The following is a 21456-nucleotide window of genomic DNA, read 5'->3' on the forward strand; positions in this document are numbered from 1 at the left end:
GCTGATGTTGTTGTTGTGAAGGATTCTAGCAAAAATCATAACATCATGTGACCAGACTGGGGTGAAGGGAGGCTTCAGGGGTTCCCTCCTCACCCCACACACACACACACACACACACACAGAGAACAGTTTTGACATTCAACACCAATATTTTAGAGTGAAATCATTCATTTCTGCTTTTGTTTTGTTTTCACTGGGTTTGACTTTTTTTCTGACAAAATACTCTAGAATTTTCTTTAATTTTAATAGTTTAATTCCAAACTGAAATATAACAATAAAAGCAAATGTTTAAAAGAATCTCTTCTATGACACTTTTTTTTATTTTTATTTAAACATAAATAATGATGTGATTAATCAATTTGAATGAGATTACAGGAGGATAATTAATTTATAAATTAATGGACTGCAATATATTAATGGATTATCTGCATGCTTAAAGGACTTTTTACATTTTATAACTGACAAAATAACATGAAAGCCAATCCTTTCATTTATAACCTGCAGGGGCCTTAATTTTTAAATTTAAAATAAACTTTTATTTCATTCTTTTCATTTATAATTTTAAGGGATTCTTACCCCTTAAAAACCACATTTAACAATTCTTAATATATTATGATCTGATTTAGCTGTTAGTAAACCCAAAATTTGAGGCGAGTACCTAAATTTGCACCTTGTATGAACAATTATGGATCAGTAAATGGTTTTTACCTGCAAAGAACGACACAAACCACAGAAAATCCATGAAAAACCAATTAATATATTGCAATCCATCAACTTATCAATCAATATTTGACATTCGGACGATGTTGGATTTTGGTTACACGACTAAAAACCAACAAGATTTCAACCCACACCGATGTTAATGGCCAGCTGTGTTACAGCAGGCGCAGCCCCTAAAGTCTATTTAATGTTTTTATTAAGAGTAATATCAAGATGATTTTGTTATTATTGATATTATTCTATCTTCTATTTCATTGTCAACTAATCACATGAAATGACCCTGTGTCTGTCTCTGACTTCCTGATCCTGTCTGTGGCACAAACCCACCGGCTCCTTCTGAAGACGTAGATCTTTACAGATGTGTCACAAACACGTAGTTTCATTTTTAACAAAGGATAAATAATTTCATTAAAACAGCAGGTCAGGGTAGTTTTTAACAAGCATTATTCAGATGGGAGTTTATAGTGTTAACATTTGTTGGGGACTATTTTCAGCTGCGGATTAATACACGTTTGGTGAGCGTGTAAGTATTGACAACAGCAGGATGTATGTGTGAATGGGCCAACATGAACTACAGTGTGTGTGTGTGTGTGTGTGTCTGTGTGTGTGTGTGTGTGTGTGTGTCTGTGTGTGTGTCTGTGTGTGTGTGTGTCTGTGTGTGTGTGTGTGTGTGTGTGTGTGTGTGTGTGTCTGTGTGTGTGTGTGTGTGTGTGTGTGTGTGTCTGTGTGTGTGTGTGTGTGTGTTGATGGTAATGAAGCAACATGTCAGACAATACAAGAGCCTGTTTCACTGATGTGTTTTTAATGGTGAAGCTCTGTGGTGCAGAACATTTATCAGGCTCTGAATACACACATTGTTGTTGTCTTTTTATGAGCTTCAGTGACAATAAGAAATATTTTGAATATAACCTGACTTACACCCTTAACCCTGCAAACTGGGTTAGTGGTGCGATTCCACAACAGGTGAAGGCTGCACTTCCCTGATTTTCCCGCTTGTTTTGAATGCAAGGTGGTCATGAAACGTTGAATACAAGCCTCTGAATAATTAAGCCTGTACAGCAGTGAGTGTTATTAATAAATACAACAACACACAAAGCTCAGAGCAGCTGAATTAATGTTGATAATTGGGGGGGGGGGGGGGGGGGGGGCGATTCTTGCTCAAATGAAAGTGTGCCTTCATTCATCTCTGTCCTTTGTGTTGCTGTAACCATAAAAAAAACACACACACACACACACACACAGGCTTTTGTTGTTGCCCCCCCCCCTATTGCGTAAATAGCGGAGACAAATGAACAAAAATCACCACTGATTGTCGACAGGTAAGACTGAAGAGGCTGAGACTGTGTGTCAGCGGGCCATCTGGGAACACAGTGACAGGCTCTGTGTGTGTGTGTGTGTGTGTGTGTGTGTGTGTGTGTGTGTGTGTGTGTGTGTGTGTGTGTGTGTGTGTGAGAGAAGGTTGTAACAATGAATCTGTGCTCTTTAGAAATGGAGATCAATTTCCACATGGTCGCCTTTAAAGGCTTTGGCAGAAGAATAATATTTAAGTATGTGTGTGTTTTGTGTATGTACTTGTGTCTGTGTGTCGCTGGGCTTTTATGTGCACAGCGATTGAACAGGTGAATGCGTCTTTGTGGGATTCTCCCTCTCTCTCTGTGTGTGTGTGTGTGTGTGTGTGTGTGTGTGTGTGTGTGTGTGTGTGTTTGAAGGAGGTCCAGGCTCCATCTCTCAGCAAATCAGCAGGCCTGAAAATCCAATCTGCCTGGAGAGACAGCAGGCTTTACATCATCTGCCATGGATGGACACTATCAGCGCTTTATCAGTGACCGCCCCCCAAAACACACACACACACACACACACAATCTTTCGATGACCACATGCATGAATGAACACACACACACACACACACACAATCTTTCGATGACCACATGCATGAATGAACACACACACACCACGCTGTGACAGAGACTGATAGGCATTATTACTATAGTGGTTATGGAGGCAGGCAGAGGCAGAAATGGAGACTCTGGCTTCAGTCTGAAAAACCTTCAGAGGCTTCACACGGACGCAGACTCTGACAGCTGTGACTTCCCCTCTTTGCTGATGACACCTCACTATCCCACCTCATTTAACCTGTTGAGTTGGACCCTGTTTGTGACCCACATGACTGTAGGGAATCACATTCATCTACATCACCTTGGAAAAAGTTTCTTCTATTCACTGGAGAAAAGGTTGAAGATATTTTACCCCGACTGAAGTATGAAGGAATTCATTTGTTCATTCGTTCACACCGTTGTCTTTTTGTCCCACGGTGGATTGGTAGGAGATAGAGTGATGTATAAACATGACAAGTAACTCTGAAGGAGGTTCAGTTGCTTTATAATAGAGTCCTCTATTTTTACCTCATGTTTGGTTCAAATGAAAAAATAAACATATGCGACACACTCATCCATCTAATATCCATCCTTTTTTATCCAGGTCACGGTGGCACCGAGATAAACAAATATCCTGTTCTGCAGCCAGTCAACTGTGGTTACAGAGAAGAAACTAAACCACTTTCAGCATTAGGCGTCTCAACTTTTTTAAAACTATGCTGCTTCTGAGCTCAGACATGCCTGAACAGGAGCCTGGTCAATTCTGGCTGCATCACAAGATTAACTGGTAGTAGTAAATCAGATTATAGTAAGGCATAAAAAAGTTGTACTTTAGTAACGCATAAATATTTCATAGTATACAATGTAATTAAAAAAAAAAAATCATACTATATCAATAAATAATAGTATAGTATGGCAGAAAGTCAAAAACATTATACTAAGGCATAAGAAGTCATAAAAACGACAGAATAATAAGGCAAAAAAACATCATAGTATAATAAGACATAGAAATCAAAAAATGACATAAGATACTAAAGCACAAAATACTAATTGGTATAGTAAGGCATAAAAACAGTAAACTGAGGCATAAAAACGACAGTAAAGTAAGTCATTAAAAGGACAGTGTAGTAAGATATAAAAACTTCATGGTATAATTAAACTCAAGAACGACATAGTATAGTGAGGCATGAAAAGTCATAAAAACATATACGTATAATAAAACGTATAAACGTATAATAAAGCATCAAAACTTCATAGTATTGTGAATTTTAAAAAAGTCATAAAAACGACATAGTATAATAATGTTATCATATAGTCAGGCATAAAAACATAGTATAGTAAGTTATATAAAGTCATAAATATGTCATAAAAAGTCATGAAAATGTCAGTAAATTATAAAAAGTCTTAAAAACATAGTATAGTAAGGCATAAATAAGGATAAAAACGTCAGTACAGTGAGGCATAAAAAGTCATGAAAACTGTAGTTAGGCTTAAAAATGTCATAGTATAATGAGCCATAAACTCGTACTAAAGGCATAAAAGGTCATAAAAACGTCATAGTTAAGTATAAAAATGTCAAAGTATAATAAGGCATAGAAAGTCAAAGACGACATAGTATAGTAAGTAATAAAAGTCATTAAAAGGACATAGTGTAGTAAGGCATCCAAAGTGAACGTATAGTAAAGCATAAAAACGTTAATCAGTGTTGCAAATTAACTTAATGTGCATGTCTTTGGACAGAGAGAGCCGCCTGTGTATGATACTGCATTATTATCTTACACATTAGGGAGACTGAACTGTCCGTAAACATGCACATCTGTGTGTGTGCGCACTGGGGTGTCATCGTGTTGGTTCCATCATGAGTGTATAAACAGTGACCTGCAGACTGGAGACAGAGGAGTGGGTGATGGAAACCCCACACACTCCAACTGCTGCAACTCTTCAGCTTGTGTGTATTTTCAGTTGCTGTCCATTACTGTGTGTGTGTGTGTGTGTGTGTGTGTGTGTGTGTGTGTGTGTGTGTGTGTGTGTGTGTGTGTGTGTGTGTGTGAATTAGAGAGACCGACAGATTGGACGACACAGTGCAAACTGAGGAGAAAAAGATTGAGCATATAGCAATCACTTCTCCATCTATCTGTCTGGATAATTAATATAAATCTGCTCATTTACCATCAGCCAATCAATCTAGATTTACACACTCTCTCCCTCAAACACACACACGCACACACTGAATCACGAGCACACTTAGCACTTCTTGATGGTCTGATTGTCTGGCTATATGGCTCTGCAGAAATCTGTAATGAATGAGAATGAAGCGGTGGAGGAGGGATAGAGGAAAAATATTCTGATTAGAGACAAATGAGTGAAAGATTGATGGGACCATCTCATCCTCCATGTGCTTCATTTAGCTCTAATGCTGGGCGGCTGGGTGGGTGAAAATGCAGGATTGTGCCACACCAGCTGGGATACACTTCTCTCCAAAATCATCCATCCATATGTTGTTGTGTGGGAGTTTAAGGCATTAGACAGCTCTGGAGATTTAGAAAATTCAGAGCATATACGGCTGCTGAACGCTTCATTACAACAAAGTCCAATGGGGCATGAAACACAAGCGGACAGGTGATGCGACAGGCGGTAAACAAGCCAGCTGTTTAGTGGGATTGTTTAAAATCACTTATTGTAGAGGTAAAACATGAAGTAATGTCAGCTCTTATTTCTCATCGCACAGGAAACCACAATATGCACAACTACGGCAAGTCTGGTAGGTCAAAGTTGGTCCGCAAACTACGACGGATGTTTATAATGGACAGTTTGGGCAATAACATTACTGTTCACAAATCTGAAGAGCACCTGACTGGTTTTAATAATGTCACCATGTTCCTATCGCTGTTATTACAGACGAGAACATGAACTGAAAGGATGGTGAAAAAAAAAAAACACTTCAAAAACAAAGACTCCACTTAAAATAAACCGTAAATAACTCCTCATGTAACTAAAAAGTAACCACATACAATGAATGGATTTTCATTTTTGCCGTTTAAAAGCTGGAAAGATTAAATATTCAGTCTAATATTCTGATCAAATTCAAAATTCATACTCTACAAGCACAACAGGTCATTCATTGAACTCTAGTGGAGGGTGTTTGTTCCTGAAATACATACTGTTAACATATCAGTAAATGAGCTCATTGTTGTTGTTGCTACACTCTAAAAGAAAATCCAAATTTTACAGAAAATAACTAAGTTTTCTAACAGAAATATTCTGTTTTTTTAAAAGTGTACAAAAGTCTGTAAAATTAGAGAAATCTGTAATTGTTAAATGCATTCATCAATGAATAATGCCAGCAGGCTAGCTGCTAATGCTAGCAAGCTAGCCGCCCCCCCAGTGTCATCTTCTGTTTTTCCCCGTTCTTTTTCCTCCAATAATAATTTTTAAAAAAGCTAATGCTAATTAAAGCAAACTATCTTACAGGTTTACAAAGGTTGATTTAAAACTACAAACATTGGAATTATTTGTGAACATCACTTTACAAGCTCAGAATCATTTTGACCCTAATTTGAGCCTAGATACACACACACAGCTACAGCTGACAGTTTTGTTTTTATAAAACATCTGCTCACTAATACACATCTCAATATAAAACAAACTATGTTAAACATTACCTGGTTGTGGTTTAACTGGTAGTTTACTATTTGTAGAGCTTTGGTCAGTGAAGTGATAAACAGTTGTTACTGAGTAGTTCCTCATTACTCCATCACTATATCACAATAAGTTCCTTAACAACAAATCAGACACAGCAAGTTTCCAAACAAGTATTTTAAATGTAATATTCAAGCCGAATATATTAATAATCACATCCACGTTGTTTTCTGATGCATTCGATAATTCGACAACTTAAATGTACGTATGGGGTGGAGTAATGCGCATGACTTACCGTTTCTTTCTGGGTTCCACAAGGTGCAGTTCTGGCCCGAGGTGGATTCTGCCGTCCCTATGAAAACACAACAGGAAAAATAAGGACATGTCAAGCAGCTCCTCTTTTGACTGTGAAATGTTTGAGGCAGTCTAAGACTTCAGAACATAAAAGATGCAATCATCCACTTAAACCTCATTTAGCATATACTGTAATAAAAACAAAACTATGAATAAATGTGAACAAATGATACATGTGAAGAATTTGTAGAAGAGATTAATGTACATTTATATAAATAAACACATTACTGGTGAGGCAACACAGACTGGAAGAGGAAGAGCTTCTGTCTATCTACACATGCAAAGCACAAAACTGTAAAACTTGGTGCCCAAAATTCTTGCAAGTGTGACACTGAGGTCACAAATAGAATTTAAATTCAGGTGTGAAAATAGGATCTAAATACTTGTAACCTCAGTGTCATACACTTGCAGATTTATGAAGGCAAGGGGATACTGCAGGACACATGGGTGGTCCCCGGCAGGATATAGCAGCATGAGGACAGGATGATGACATCACCACAAAGGCGGACTCAGAAAATAAGGCAAAAATAAATGCAATATGAATATTATGAAATGTAAATGCAAGGAAAAGGGTAAACAACTAGAGGTATGATAAGAATTCAAAGTACACACACTATATAACCAACAAATGCAGCAATACAAATATGGATATACTATAAAGAATCAGCAGTATGAACATGTTTACACTGCGGGTCTGTTTAATCACAGTGGTATAGACAAGTCTTACTTTTAAAAGTGAATGACAGCATGTTACTCACCTGGACCCTCCTCACTGTGTCTGGACTCTCTGCCGTTGGTGAGACAGGTGGAGGCGGTATTACACCTGTACTGGCTCAGGTCCTGATAAAGACAGAGGGATGCTGAAATCTCCTGACAAATGTAAAGACCTAGTTCACTTTCAATCATGGCTAATCTCCTAAAACTTAATGTAAAGTGGTTACATTAGGTGAACCGATCGACGTGTATTCTCGGTCTACTGGCTCCATACAATCTCACGTTACAGTCAGTTACAAGATGATCCTGAAGTTACTGACGTCACTAGCTGGACAACAGCCGAGAGCAACAGACACAATCCTACTAACCGCTAAAACGTCTGTAGACAACATTAATATCACCACCTGAAATGTTTGTCAGTCGTTGCACTGATTATACTTTTAGCCAAAGAGCTAGCATTGATGCTACTCACCAGGCTAACAGGAAAGTTGCGAGCTCGGCATCAAACCGCATCTCTTTCCTCTCAGGAGCTTCTCCAGCGGCGGAAAAGTCACATCCAGATTTACTCGTGTTGCTTCTTTTCTTCGCCGCTGAACGTGGTTTCTTGTCGGGAGCGGTCCTTCAGGATGCAGATGAATATCGCCTTTTAGGAGGTTCAGCCATTACTGTGTTTCTGTGATGCTAACTTCGAGCTCTGCCGGAAGTTATTCTTCTTCGTGGGACTGAGGGCAGACGTGACGCGCCACTGACTCACACAGCCTCTAGCGTCACAAAGTGGTATGAGTTAAAACAAAGACATTGAGCTTAACTTGACTGATATTGACACATTTGATGCATACAAAACATTTTGATTTGCTTTTACAGTATATAAATCTATGCATGGGATATAAAATACAATCATGCTTTCCCTTATACTTATATAAAATCTGTGATATACAAACATTTATATTTGCCCTTTTTGCATTCAGGCCAGTGGATGTTGCACTGCTCACATGAAGCATCAAGATATAAACCCTTTGTAGAACCACTTTGCTGAGAAAGTAAAACCTCCGACGCTGTGGGACTCACATCCAGTACCAGGCAGTTGATTTCTGCAAGCAAAGAAGATACTACAGCCCAGGAAATTTTACTCACTGAGTATTTCACTTACTGACCACGGACTGCTCACAGAGCCAGGTGTCAGTTCACTGCTGCCATGTTGATTCTGGTGTCCCTATATGATGTCATGGGCTGTCTTACCAGTCACCGTATTTTGGCAGTCTTTGTTACAACCCAGCTAGGGGAAAAGGGAAGCAACATAAAACCAGGTGTTATTGGTAAATCAGATTCACTGATTTAATTTATTGCGTTAACAGGAGGGTAAACAAGTAAACATAAATACAAACAAGGCAAGAGGATAACTGAAGTAGGGGAACAGGCGCCAACAAAGAGCCTAACTATGCGATTCTAACCAACCCAAAAACACTAGAATCAGCACCCCTGTTCCTAATGTGTCCAACAGTCTTTTTCTAAGGGTGTGATGCACAATCAGAATTGTAAACCTAGCCCAGTCCCCAACAATCAACACCAGCATCTCAAACCAAATCACAAATTACACACAAATGTTAACAAAGGTGGTACAGAGGCGAGCTGCCGATCATGTCAGCCGCCACTAATGATGTGCGGCCGGGCTCTTAAACTCTCTTCCTCTGATGCTCAAACGGCAACAGCTGTGGTGAAGACTGACAGGGTCATTGCTGCACCAATAGGAGAAGCCGTGGAGTCGGAGGCTCCTCCTCTCTGCTCCGACAGGGACAGGTAATCCATCAGTTAGTGTTAAAATGCTCGAGCTTTGTGCAGAAACAGGCTGTAATAACAAGAACAGCTGTAGAGAGTCTTTGCTCTGCACGGCCGCCTGCACCGGCTACCGGCCCGCAGCAGGCTCCTGGATACACGGTACGAAGTCGCTGCTAACACAGTTAGCATTCATGACTCAAGGTAAACTTTATATCTTAGTGTTAAAATAATCTTAGTAGCTAATTGTGTACATGTCCACATTTGGTAAATATCACATATATGAGGAGAAACCTTGTAATATTAGCTGAAGTTACTGTGTGTAAGCTAACTGTGTGGCTAAACCGCTTGTATTAAAACCACAGACCGAGGGAAAACATGTTATAACGTGTTTTAAAATGAGTTCTGCAAAGCGAAGGTGACGTCACCGACCTTAGTGTTAACAGAGACAGCGGGTTAATGTCGGTAAGTCACGGTCACTAAACGATCCCGTTATTACAGTGAACTGTCGTGTCGTGTTTGTTCATATTAAGTTTGGTTCAGTGTTAGTCGGATAGTTTTCAGCTCTAGTTCATTTCATTATTGATGACAGGAGTCAAAACATCTGTTGGAATGATTCTGTCTCTGATCAGAATAAAGAACATCACTGAGAGCTGAGAACCATCATGACATGTGCACCTGCACAATGACTCCAAACTCAGTATTAGTTTCTATTCTATTGTTATTTCATGTAAAACGGTTCAGCAGACTGTTTATTACAACTAAGCTGAGGGAATAATGTATTTTCAGATATCTGTGATCATCTAATCAGAGTGCTGCTTCTTTTGTCTTTTTCTCTATACTCTACAATATGATATTGATCTGATTTCTCTCTATTATAATGTTTTTTTTTCCATCCAGCCAAGGTCTGGATCTTTGGGGACACCTACAACCTCTTGCAGCGATGATGGAGGCCCTGCACCACCTCCACCTGCAGAGTCCACACATGAAGATCTTCTCTTCCCAAACATAAACACAGTGTCTTATATGATGATATAGTATTTTTTTAATTTTACATTGGTGGCCATAACATTGTTCAGTCTGATCAGCTGTGCTCTTCCTTGTTCCCTTCACCCTCACTGTCGTATTACACTCTCTGCCCCACGTCAGACATAGTCACATGACTTTTAGACTCCACTGTAGCTGTAACAAACTGTCAATAGTTTAAAACATTAGATTCATATTTCATATTCCTCAGCCATTATAGTTAATATCAGTGTGCTGTTCCAACAGCGTCACTTATTTAGAGGGAGATTGTTACTGGAGCAAATAAATATCAACTGTCTCACACATTAGGACTCATGATGAATAATGATTATACTTGTTACTAAAGATTCTGTTGCACTGTCTATTCAACTACTTCTTTTTATTAAACAAACTTACATATGACAGTGAAATTCAGTTTTAACTTTACCCACAACTATTTTTTGATTTTAAATAGTTGATTGTAAATTGTACACCATTTAATTAATCCATTTATTACATTCTTTTAGACATGTTTCCAGTGTTGTAAATTGTTTAAATTAATGTAGTTTATAATGTCCAATAAAGTTATTTATGAAGCTCTTGCTTTAACTTTGTTGATGGTTTTTATAGAACACATCTGGTAAGAATTTTCACATAGTAACATGTACAGCACTGTGTGACTTTTTCTATGTTAGCTTTAATCAACAACATAAATACTAGAAATATTTAAATGTCTGACAAGTTGATCCATCACTTAATCAGTTTAATATTTATAAATTCTGATCTTAAAAGTGTTGCTACCATCACCTGTCAACAACAGCAGAAATAAAGTTTCAGGTAAGAAACTGAACCTGTGAACACTGAAGACAGAGAATAATAAACTAACTCAACAGCAGTTGGTCTGTCTTTTCATCAGAGGAAGATGAACTGGGAGGTTTTCTAGCATTATCATCATCATCATCATCATCATCATCACAGCACATTAGAGAACTAAGGATGTCCATGCAGTCTCCCCTCAACCAGATGGATGGAAACTAATGAGCTGCTCTGTACATGAGCTCCTCCTTCTGTTGGCACAGATCACTCAGTTTTCACAGTGTGGAAACCTTTCAAATGACAATAAAACACAAACACTTGAGTTAAGATGCGGTGGATCACAGTTAATCACAAATATCGATCAGCTGTCAGGATAGGTGCATGAATGTCTGCTTCAGTTGAGGACTGGTTTGAGTTTTAAATGAACAATCTTCTATATGACAAATATGTGTCTACACATTCTGCGCGTTACACTAACGCAGATCAATTAAACTGGGTCACATGTGGAGAAACACAAACCAAACGTCGTTAGATTAACGTCGATTAAATTCACCTTTTTATTGGGCTTTGACTGAACACCTCCACGGGCTAACCCAGGTTGACACAGGTTATCAGCCCAGCGGGGCCAGGTACCGTTAGCATAGCAATCGCTAAGTTATCAGCTAACGCTAGCACTAGCGAGCTAGCTTGGTTAGCAAGGTGCATCTTCACCTGAACTCTGATATTAACAGGGATGCTAATTTTGGCTAGCAAAGAAACAGGATTAAAACAAAATGCACTTACCGGAAAAAACTGAACCGCCGACTCCTCTGAGAGTCTTTGAGAACAACTGAACACAGAACAAGACATTTACCTGTAAACAACATGTTGGCGCTAACTTTGATGAACTGAAAACACAATGACAAGTCAAATGTCCGACACATCGCTTTAACGTCTATTATCTTTTAAATAGGAACATAATTTTAAAAACGAACATCAAGTTGTATTGAAGAAAAACTGAGAACATTTACTGAGGTAATAAATCAAGTGACAACAGGGTAATTTCCCCGTAGACTTCAATACAATCTGACTTCTTTTTCCAACCAGTGGAGTCGCCCCCTGATGGTCATTCGATAGAATGCAAGTTCTGGCACTTCCGCATTGGCTTCATTTTCCAGACCCGTTCCAGGCCTGTGTAAACCAATAATTTTGTTCAGGATGTTTTTAATGTCTGTAAATTGTTTCTTGAAAGAGATCCCCATCTCAATGAGACCCGTTTTAAATAAAGAAATTAATGATATTTGACATAGTTTTAGATTAGTGTGTTGCATATAAATCAATGTGAATGATGAAGTATTCATTTCATTGTGATTACTTAAATAAATAAAAGCCCTAAAATGTAGTGTAATGTAGTTAGAATAAGTTCACTTCACTTTGGAGGTCTCGCATCACACACAATCATCTGTAAAGCAATGCATCCTGGAAATATAAAGAAGTCCTTGAAACGTGTTTCACACTTTATTCATAGAAAAGCACTGAGATTCCAACACAAATCAATATAAAATGGTAGTAGCGTTACATAAATAGTAATAAATTCTCGCTTTATAGACAGTAGCTCAAGAAGTTGCACAAAAAAATTACAAATTAAAAAAAAGTGTTGATGATAAGCTATCATACTTCTGTGGCAACAAATACTGGAAATACCTTTTTCATAATCAGTAGCACAAAGAGGCAACAAACACTTTCAAATTTTCCCTTAAGTTAGAAAAAAAAAAATCCAAAAATAAAACAAACTGGGAAACAGTAGGTGAACTAGATCTCTACCTGCGAATAGTACTGTCCTACGAAAGAAAGAAAGAAAGAAAGAAAGACAGAAAGAAAGAAAGAAAAACTTAAGGAACTGGTTGATACAGTTAACACAGAGAAAAACGGTTAAGATGGAGGAACGTCTTTGTTGTAATGCCGTCAGTTAATGCATCACATAAAGGCAGCTGACTGGAGCTTCCAAGTTAAGCAACTGGTAAAATAATATCCCTCTTTCATATATGATTCAACAAAAACATCCCTATCATGCTGATGTAGTAGCCCAGAAATTAATTCAACCTTTTTTTCTTTTCTTTTTTTTCAAATCCGCATCGTGTAAAAACTTTGCAGCAACAAAAGAAAACCAGCTAGTTTTTGTCAAAAGCTGACACGCGGCTGCTGCACTGATATCCGACGACAGAGGAAGTGGCTGCAGCGAAAGCACTGACACATCGATGCGTTGCTGCGACACCAAAAAAATCCTCCCGGCGTGAGAGGGAACGAGGGATAAACGACAGAGAATTAGAAAAAAGAAAGTATGGTAGAGAGATAGGAGAAGGCTGAAGGGAGCAGAGAAAGCAATAAAGGAAAAAAAAAACAAAACAAGATACAACAAATGAGGAATGAACACAAGGTCATCCACAGGTCGTCTCTTTTGTTCATACAGTTGCTGTTTCTGACTGACGTCTGCGTATTGTTCTGTCTCACTGCGGTGCTGCCACACAACACGACACCTCTGAGAAGACACTAAAGGCTTGAGTCCTGATTAAATAAAACCAACAAAGAAGAAAAGCAAAAATAAACTTTGTACATTGATCGGTCAGAAAGGCATTTTCCACCATTTTTCTTTTTTTTTTTTTTTCTCCTCTAAATGTTGCAGCGAATGCAGGCTGGCTACTGCGCATTGTCCAAATACAAGCATGCTGTGTCTTGTCTTTGTGTGCCCCCCCCTCCCCCCAAACCCCCCTCTCTATCTTTAATAGTGGTTCGGTCCACTGTGTCTCTTCCTCCCAAGTTTTTAGAGGGCATCTTTAAGAGGTGACAAGATCATCAAAGTGGTTCTGCATAGTCAGGTTTAGTACGTATCTGTTTACAAATGAATGCCTCACTCATTTTCCTCAACTCCCAATAACATGCCTCCTTTTGGAAAACAGATTTTTTTTTTCTTTGCAAATCTAAAAAGAACAAAAGAACAAAAAAACAAAACAAAACAAAAAAAACACAAATAATAATAGTTATTATAGCAAAAAACAAACTGAAATAAATGTACACAGGAGCACCTGAGAAATGCCTTGAAGTCTTTGCTCTTAAAAAAACGCTGTCAAATTCCCCCGTCCAAAACAATTCAAGTACACCCCCGCCAAAAAACAAAAAAACATAAAAATAAAGAAAAAAACAAAACAAACACATAACATACTTATCATAAATAATTATAACTTTACAATTTTCTGAATTGACACTTTAATATTTACAATATCTTAAATGCTTAATGCTACTACTTTTTGTTTTGTTTCTTTAAGTGATGTCCCTGAGAACTGAGTTTAGCCTCTCTTTTCTTTCTTTTTGCTCAATTTTCCTTTTTCCCCCTCTTCTATCTGCGTTTCTTCAGATCAAAAAAAGGCCCAGAGCTGTGACTGACTACCCGGGTAGTGGGTGAAGGTAGCTCTCATGGAATGTAAAAGCAGACTAGAAAATGTTCCTCCATTCAAAAACCTTATTCTTTTATTCTCCTGCCATCGACAAGCTGACTCATCCATTGTGTGTGTGTGTGTGTGTGTGTTTTAAATCTATTTAAATCCTGTTCTGTTTGTGTGTCTGCGGTTCCTACTCAGTCACACAAAGTTACTAAACAATCAATAAATAAATGCTGAAGCAGGCAGGAACGTACTGAAGAGGTATTTGTGTGAAGTGCTTGTACGATGACCAGTCCGACCAGTGAAAGATTCAAGCTCTTGCTGTACTGTTTACTGCCATTAACAGCACTTTGCCACTGGGTAAGAAAAGGGGGAGGCGCATATACCCCCCCCCCTCCCCCCCACCTTCGCCCCACCATAAAGAAAAACAACTTCCTGTGCTGAGGCGTGTTGTCTCACATATGTACGATTACGTCGTTAAGTCATAAAATATACAGTATGTTTTGTATGTGCACTGTATTTCTGACACGGCCACTCGTCTTCACAGTCCAGAAATGATCACAACCAGTAGCATTCACAGGTACGTAGCTTTAGTAACTACAGACCCTTTTCCACCAAGACGTAAGAACTGGAGGAACAACAGAAGCTTCTTTAGCATGTTTCATGTCAGCCATGATGGAAGAAGTGCAATTACTACAGTTATTGTGTTTTTGTTTAAATATTTTAAATATTCACCTTTTTTCTTTTTTTTTTTTTTTTAACTGTTAACCAATTACCTTTTTTGTTTTAGTATATTCAAACGCCACTTAAACCACTCTTAATTGATTTTTCACAAAGTTGGTTTAGCTAACATTGTTAGCTAATCTGGTGGCTTATGTTAGCAAACAGTTGCTAGCATGTCTAGCAGCATCGAGCATTCATTGACTGTTTTTGCTGGCCACCTAACAAACATAAGGCCAATGTTAACTCTCTTTTCAGCTGTGTTTTCCTCTCTACCACCACTCGAGGTAGCTAAAACCTCCACTTTACTCATTAGCTAGCTGCTAATAACTATGACTTCCTGCCGTTTGGTGCAGGGCAGGCGGTGTACTGCACGATGCCTGCTGTCGCTGGAAGTAAGGTTGTTATGAGCAGTAAGACTGAACCAAACAGTACATTATCTGGCAGAAAACATAAACTGTTAGCTAAATGATGCTAAATGATGCTAATTCTCTGTGCGTCTATCACTGAGTGACCTTTTCTTACATAAAAATATTAATTAGCGCAGATTCATCAGTGGTTTAAGCTTAGCTGTATAATAAATTAATGGAAAAGAGTTTTTAGAAAGCTTTTTGACATAGCCAATTCTCCAAGTTAAGCTAATCAGTACAAGGTTATTTATCACTTATTTCCTCTTGCTGCTGCTGTAATTGTTGGCTGTTCTATATAAACAGTGCTTGTTGGACTATGATGGAAAGTACTGCCGACTCAGAACCAACATTATAAACCAGACTTCTGCTCTTAAAATGGGGTTCACGCAAAGGTTCTGGGAAACCACGAGTTCCTGAGTTCTCACAAAACCTTTTGAAATGGAAAAGGGCCTTTAGCTACAGGCAGAGTTGACCACTAACAGTCACTGAAATCAACCAGGTCCAAATATGTTCCGCTTCCTAACCGAATACAAGACGGTGAAATTAATGCCGCTGGACGATCAAATATTGAAGCAGACTTGACTTATATTGCTCGTTGACTAGCGTCTTGATCTAGCGTGTGAAAAGTGACTGTTGGAGTCGTATAGATTTAAAAGGTTTTGGCCACAAATAGCTGTACAGCAGTGCAGTCGTATCTCTAGAGATGGGCATAATGTGACCCCCACTGTTCATCACAGTTGTATTTTGTCACTGTTAATAAGCTTATAGGAGGACGTAAGAGATATACTGTATATATATATATATTTATATATATGTGTGTGTGCATGTGGAGCCTCTACTACTCTACCTTAGCTAGAACAGCCTGAATAATGTCACTGTCAGGCTGCTGGATTTGAGAACATGCACTCTGTGAAGCATTATCTCTTAATGAAAAGCACTGACCAGCAGGTGTAGAGGACAGGAGCTAGTCTAGAGTGGCTTCAGTCAAGTTTTTCAAACCTGTTGGTGCCGACTTCTTCTACAGAGAGACCACACATGCGTAGTTCTGTATTCTGCCCTCTCTACTCTAAGATGCCCTGAATGAAACAAGAGGCCATTTCTGATAGAGAAGTTAAAGCTGACAAATAATACAGTCGAGGTATGACAGCAACACTATGTGTGTTTTCCACATCAGTGGGTTTTTTTTTTCTTTTTTGGAATGACATGTTTCTTCCACTTTGAAAAACACTTCTTCTTTTACCCCCAGCTGAAAGCGTCTTCTGGCTCAAAGTAAGTACCCCATCCAACATCATTTGGTTTTTATATCGTCATGTGCCACTGAAAAACAAAAGTTGCTTTTGCTTTTTTTTTTTGTCATCACAATCTTTTTGACTTTTTCATATTAGATTCAACATTAGCTGGAGGAGAAAAATGCTTTGTTTTTGTTGGTGTTTCTTTGACATTTCAAGCCGCTGCCCCCTCCCCCTCCTTTTGCAGTCTCAATGAAGTAGAGCAATGTACTGCAAACACTTCCTGGTTCACATTCAAGAAACAAAACAACAAAACAGGGACAAAAACTTATGACTTAGTCAACAAATGGCTCAAAATAAGTAAAAATACAAAGAATCTAAAAAGCCTTAAATAGAAACAAATAAGTTTAACTACTTCCCAGGGAGAGCGTCCCTGTGAGGGAGGGGTAAGGTCAGCCGAAGCGCTCCCTGACCAACATCATCAGTTTCTTCTTGCCCTTGTAGATCTGTTTCAGGTTGTCTATGAACTGGGCGAACTGAATGTGGCCGTCCTGTGCCAGCAGGAAAGTCACCCTTGCTTTGCTCAGGAACTCTATGAACTCTCCGTAGTGCCGCGGACTGATGTGCGTCAGTCGAGAGTGCGTGGTGTTGATGTACGCCGAGATCGTGGCGTCCAGGAGCTGCCGCAACGGCGCCTTGTCCGTTGACATCAGCTTCCCAGAGTTCCTTCTCCCGGGGATGCCGGCGAGACCCGGCGCCGTCATGGTGCACCGCCTCAAGATGTCAGACAGCACCGTGGCGCAGTGCACGCTCTTCACCACCAGGGGAATAATGGCTGCAAGCTCATTTTTACCCAAAGAGTGGCTGAGCGCGCAGGCCCAGAGCACGTCATTAATAGCCGGGTGTGTGTCCTGGTTGTAAGCCAGGTTTAGATGGGTCATGGCGAGGGAGGCCAATTTGAACGACCGCAGAGGGTATCCTCTGTGCTCCATGTACCTCGCAATGGTAAACAGCTGGGAGTACGTCATTCCTGTGGACGCTGCGTCGATCACGATCTGGTAGGCCGTCTCGAACACGATGTGGTCCTTCTCGCAGAGCGTCAGCGCCGACAGAGCGCAGTTCTGGGGGTCCTTCATGGCGCACTGCAGGGCCAGGGTTCTCGCACAGCTGGCCAGCTCCTCGCGCTGGGGGTAGTCGAGGCTGAGGCGCAGGATGGTGTTGTGGGACATGACGGTGGCCGCCACGATGCTGGTGGCCTCGGTCGGTGTGAAGAGAGTGTACCAGCTCTGCAAGATGCTCACCAACGCCCGCAGACCTGGGGGGGGGGGGGGGGGGGGGGGAGAGAGATTTAACATTTATTGATTCTACTTTTCTGAGAACTTGTTGATTTATTAAAGCTCCATATTTTCTTCTTCTCCTGTGTTTTATTTTGAAGTGTTGATCCATAAGAAGATATATTTATGGTTAAAAGAACCAAAAACCATCTCAGTGTAGTTTTACATCTCCTCTCTCAGGCTTCTCTCTGGAGCTCTAGTAACAACAGGTCTGTGAGCCAATCAGAGGAGAGGAGGCTCTGAGCCTCTCTCCCGATTGGCTTACTGTTTTCTGAGTGGTCCAATAAAAATAAAGCAGATTTCAGGTAAAAACACTCAGAGAAACAAAATACTGCAAGGTCGGATGGTGGGTCCAGGTGGGCGGGGCTTGGTGACTGCTTTGTTGTGACATCACAAAGTTCCAGAAGTCCTGACGGCTGGTTTTAAGGCTCAGTTTCTGAACACAGGCTGTGTGCATTTCTCTGTGGACTGAGGCTTTGATACTTTCACAGTATTAATATAGAAGCTAGAGCTGATCTATAATCACACTACACATGGACGTTTCACTTTATACATTACGGACCTTTAGATTTATTCCATTTTTCACAATGATGTGACAGGGGAGAGAGGAAAAGAGATGATAATAATGTGCTTTATTTTGAAATGTGAAACGGCCAGAGTATCAGCTAATTACAGACTGCAGATTAAATTAAGGGAAAAACCTTATGGAGGGTAGAACTACTGGAAGGGTCTGCTGGTGTGTGTGTGTGTGTGTGTGTGTGTGTGTGTGTGTTAAAAGGCATCACATACCGACTTCAGTGGCGCAGGTTACCAGCCAGCGAACCATCTCCCTCCTTCTCCAGTTCAGCGTGGACAGAGTCATCCTCATCACCTGAAAAACAGAGACACACAATGATGTTTTCTGATTTTCCTACTTTGTTTAATTAGAAGAAGAATAACTAATTACCCTTATGACATTTCAATATTTTCTTTCTCCTAACTTTGCAAATATCTACAAGCTTAAAAAGCCTTTTTTTTTAATTTTGAGAAAATAAAAATCTAAAATATACAAACATTCAGCGGTGAGCATGCCGCATGTTGTTTAACATTTAGAAGTCAGGACAACACCACACTCTCCAGAGATGACAGATGCATCCGAAGTATGTTCATAATTACACACATGACTAACTGCGACTCTTCCATTTTGAGCACTTTATCAGCAGCTTTGCGGAGAGGAATTCTGCCCAAACTCTAAATACCAGGAGGAAGAGGCGGGCGAAGCCGCAGCGACACCGCTGCCATGGCGATGTGAAGAGTTTCTGTGTTTACTGTGGAACCCAAAAGGCTCAATTATGTGGTTTCTTCTCATCAACAAACGGTTAAGACGCTGTGTGATGTTTTCTCTGTTAATTTGTAGCGAGGCTGCGGACGACTGCAGAAATGACAAGTTCAAAGAAACTGTTGAATGTTTTGACGAGTGACCAGCACGCACTTTTTTTTTGAGGTGAAATGATTTATGAAAATTATTGACTTGCCTTACTCGCTCTCTCTTGCTGGCTCTCACACACACACACACACACACACACACACACACACACACACACACACACACACTTAGTACCTGCAGTCCTAGCTCCAGTGCCACGTTGAGCAGGGTTATATCAGGCGGGTTGTCAGCGGGCGTGGCTATCTTAAAGGCATCCTGGGCCAGTTTGAAGATTAAGGAAGAGGAGTGGATGTTTTTCTGGATGGCCTCCAGCACCGTCCGCAACCTCAACATGTCGCCTGCAGACAAAAGAAAACGTAACATTAGATCTTGATAAATACGAGTGACAGGTTGAACATTTCGGGGACGTCGTGGACGTGTCGATGGTACCTTTAGCAGCAGTTAGCATGGTGGAGGCCAGCTCGCACTGCTGTGACTCCAGGTGTCCCAGTGTGAACCAGCGCGGGTATCTACTCGGGACTATGGAGATACCGTGGTGAGGGTGGCCCACGTCCCCGGAGCCCGCCGACGACTCCAGCACCGGGAGCCTGAAAAGAAAAGAAACATCCATTTTTAATATGTCTTTAGTTATTATCGGGTTTTACGGTTTTCTTTAAATGTCAGTTTGTTTAAAATATAAGACGAATTTCACAATTGAAATAGGTGAAAGTAATTAATTCTAAAGATAAAATTAGAAACAGCTTTAGTGGCTGTGGTCAGGTGCGAACATCTATATTTTAGGGTACACCTAGATTTAATAAATGCAGTCTAATACTATGACCCTACAATCAATGACAGTTCATAGACATAATTGAGGGTGGATAAAAAATTAAAAACATCTGTTTGAATAAGAGTGAAATTCAACAGCATCGCAAAAACTGCAGCCTCCAGAACGACCATAAACTTTAACCATAAAAACTGAGCTTGTTTACAGGAAATAAAGAAACAATACACATCATGACATAATCACAAATCATTTGCAAGGGACACGCAGCGCTTTGGATCAGAACCTGACCTCATTGCACGGAGAGCGACTTTATACGCCAGGTCTGCGTCGTGCGGCAGCAGGGCAGAGAAGAGGTACTTGGCGAAGGTGTGCATGGGAACGCTCTCCCTGTGGATGACTTCACCCAGACCGCTAAACGGACCAGCTGCACCAAGAGAAACACAAGATAATGTTTTACACGTGCACACTGTATCGTACGAGCTTTGACACAAAGTGTTGTTGTTGTCGTCGTTGTTGTTGTTGTTGTTGTCGTCGTACCATCTAGTAGCTGTATGGCCTGTTTCCGAAGAGTTTGAACCAGGAGATCGTCCAGCTCCAGCTCTTGAAGTTTTGCAACAATCTGCTCCTCGTTGCGACAAACCTGCAACAAATTCACAACAAACATTTGATTGACTGTGATAAATGTTCAGTTTGATATCGACGAGAAGCGAGAGGGAAATCTGGAGCTAAAGGAGCTAAACTGTTAAATCTATTCAAGAATAACACACAAGTGGAGATCCTTTAATTAAACCTGTTTAAATGGAGTAAAAACTAAACTGACTTCACCAAAAAAAAACACTTTGAAGTGTAAATACCCTTTAAGAAGGGATTTTGAGTTTGAGGTATTATCAGACCAGCAGTACTTTAATTCCTCACACTCTTGAATGAATGAATGAATGAATGAATCCACTACACGACAGAGACTGTTTTTATTTCAGCCACAGATCCTGAGAGCTGCTTTCACAGATTTTTATATGCGATTCTTGTCTAAAACATTAATGTTTTTGCTGATTCCCGTGACATTAACAAAGGTCTGTGGCAGCCGTGTTAAGCACTTTAAAGCAGATTACCACTTGCACAAAGAAACGTTCCTTGGATTGATTCTAATTCACAGTGAACTTAAGTACTGTGACTTTCTGTGTGTTTTTCAGGGGGGGAAAAACTGACGTGACCTTTTCTCTCTGTTTGCAGGGAGAGTGCTTCACACAGACGTTTAATCAT

The 21456-nt window shown here is 39.9% G+C and overlaps 1 protein-coding gene and 1 long non-coding RNA gene across 2 annotated transcripts in view; both read right to left on the reverse strand.

Moving 5' to 3' along the window:
- Positions 1–6517: 6517 nt before the first annotated feature.
- On the reverse strand, positions 6518–8049 carry LOC130178403 (uncharacterized). The gene is made up of 3 exons (XR_008829157.1): positions 7774–8049; positions 7346–7427; positions 6518–6585 (listed from the first exon to the last, which is right to left on the reverse strand). It is a non-coding gene; the product is annotated as an uncharacterized LOC130178403 (long non-coding RNA).
- A 4330-nt stretch (positions 8050–12379) lies between these two features.
- Positions 12380–21456, reverse strand: part of zswim5 (zinc finger, SWIM-type containing 5) — a 66864-nt gene continuing 57787 nt past the window's right edge. Inside the window, exons 11-16 of the mRNA XM_056390859.1 lie at positions 20734–20836; positions 20485–20620; positions 19860–20017; positions 19605–19768; positions 18794–18875; positions 12380–17985 (exon numbers count right to left, since the gene is read on the reverse strand). Coding sequence (XP_056246834.1) covers positions 17123–17985; positions 18794–18875; positions 19605–19768; positions 19860–20017; positions 20485–20620; positions 20734–20836 — 1506 coding nt within the window. The 3' untranslated portion in view covers positions 12380–17122. The remainder of the gene's footprint in view (positions 17986–18793; positions 18876–19604; positions 19769–19859; positions 20018–20484; positions 20621–20733; positions 20837–21456) is intronic.

Source organism: Seriola aureovittata, chromosome 12 (genome assembly GCF_021018895.1).
Source record: "Seriola aureovittata isolate HTS-2021-v1 ecotype China chromosome 12, ASM2101889v1, whole genome shotgun sequence".
In the NCBI taxonomy this organism is placed as follows: domain Eukaryota; kingdom Metazoa; phylum Chordata; class Actinopteri; order Carangiformes; family Carangidae; genus Seriola; species Seriola aureovittata.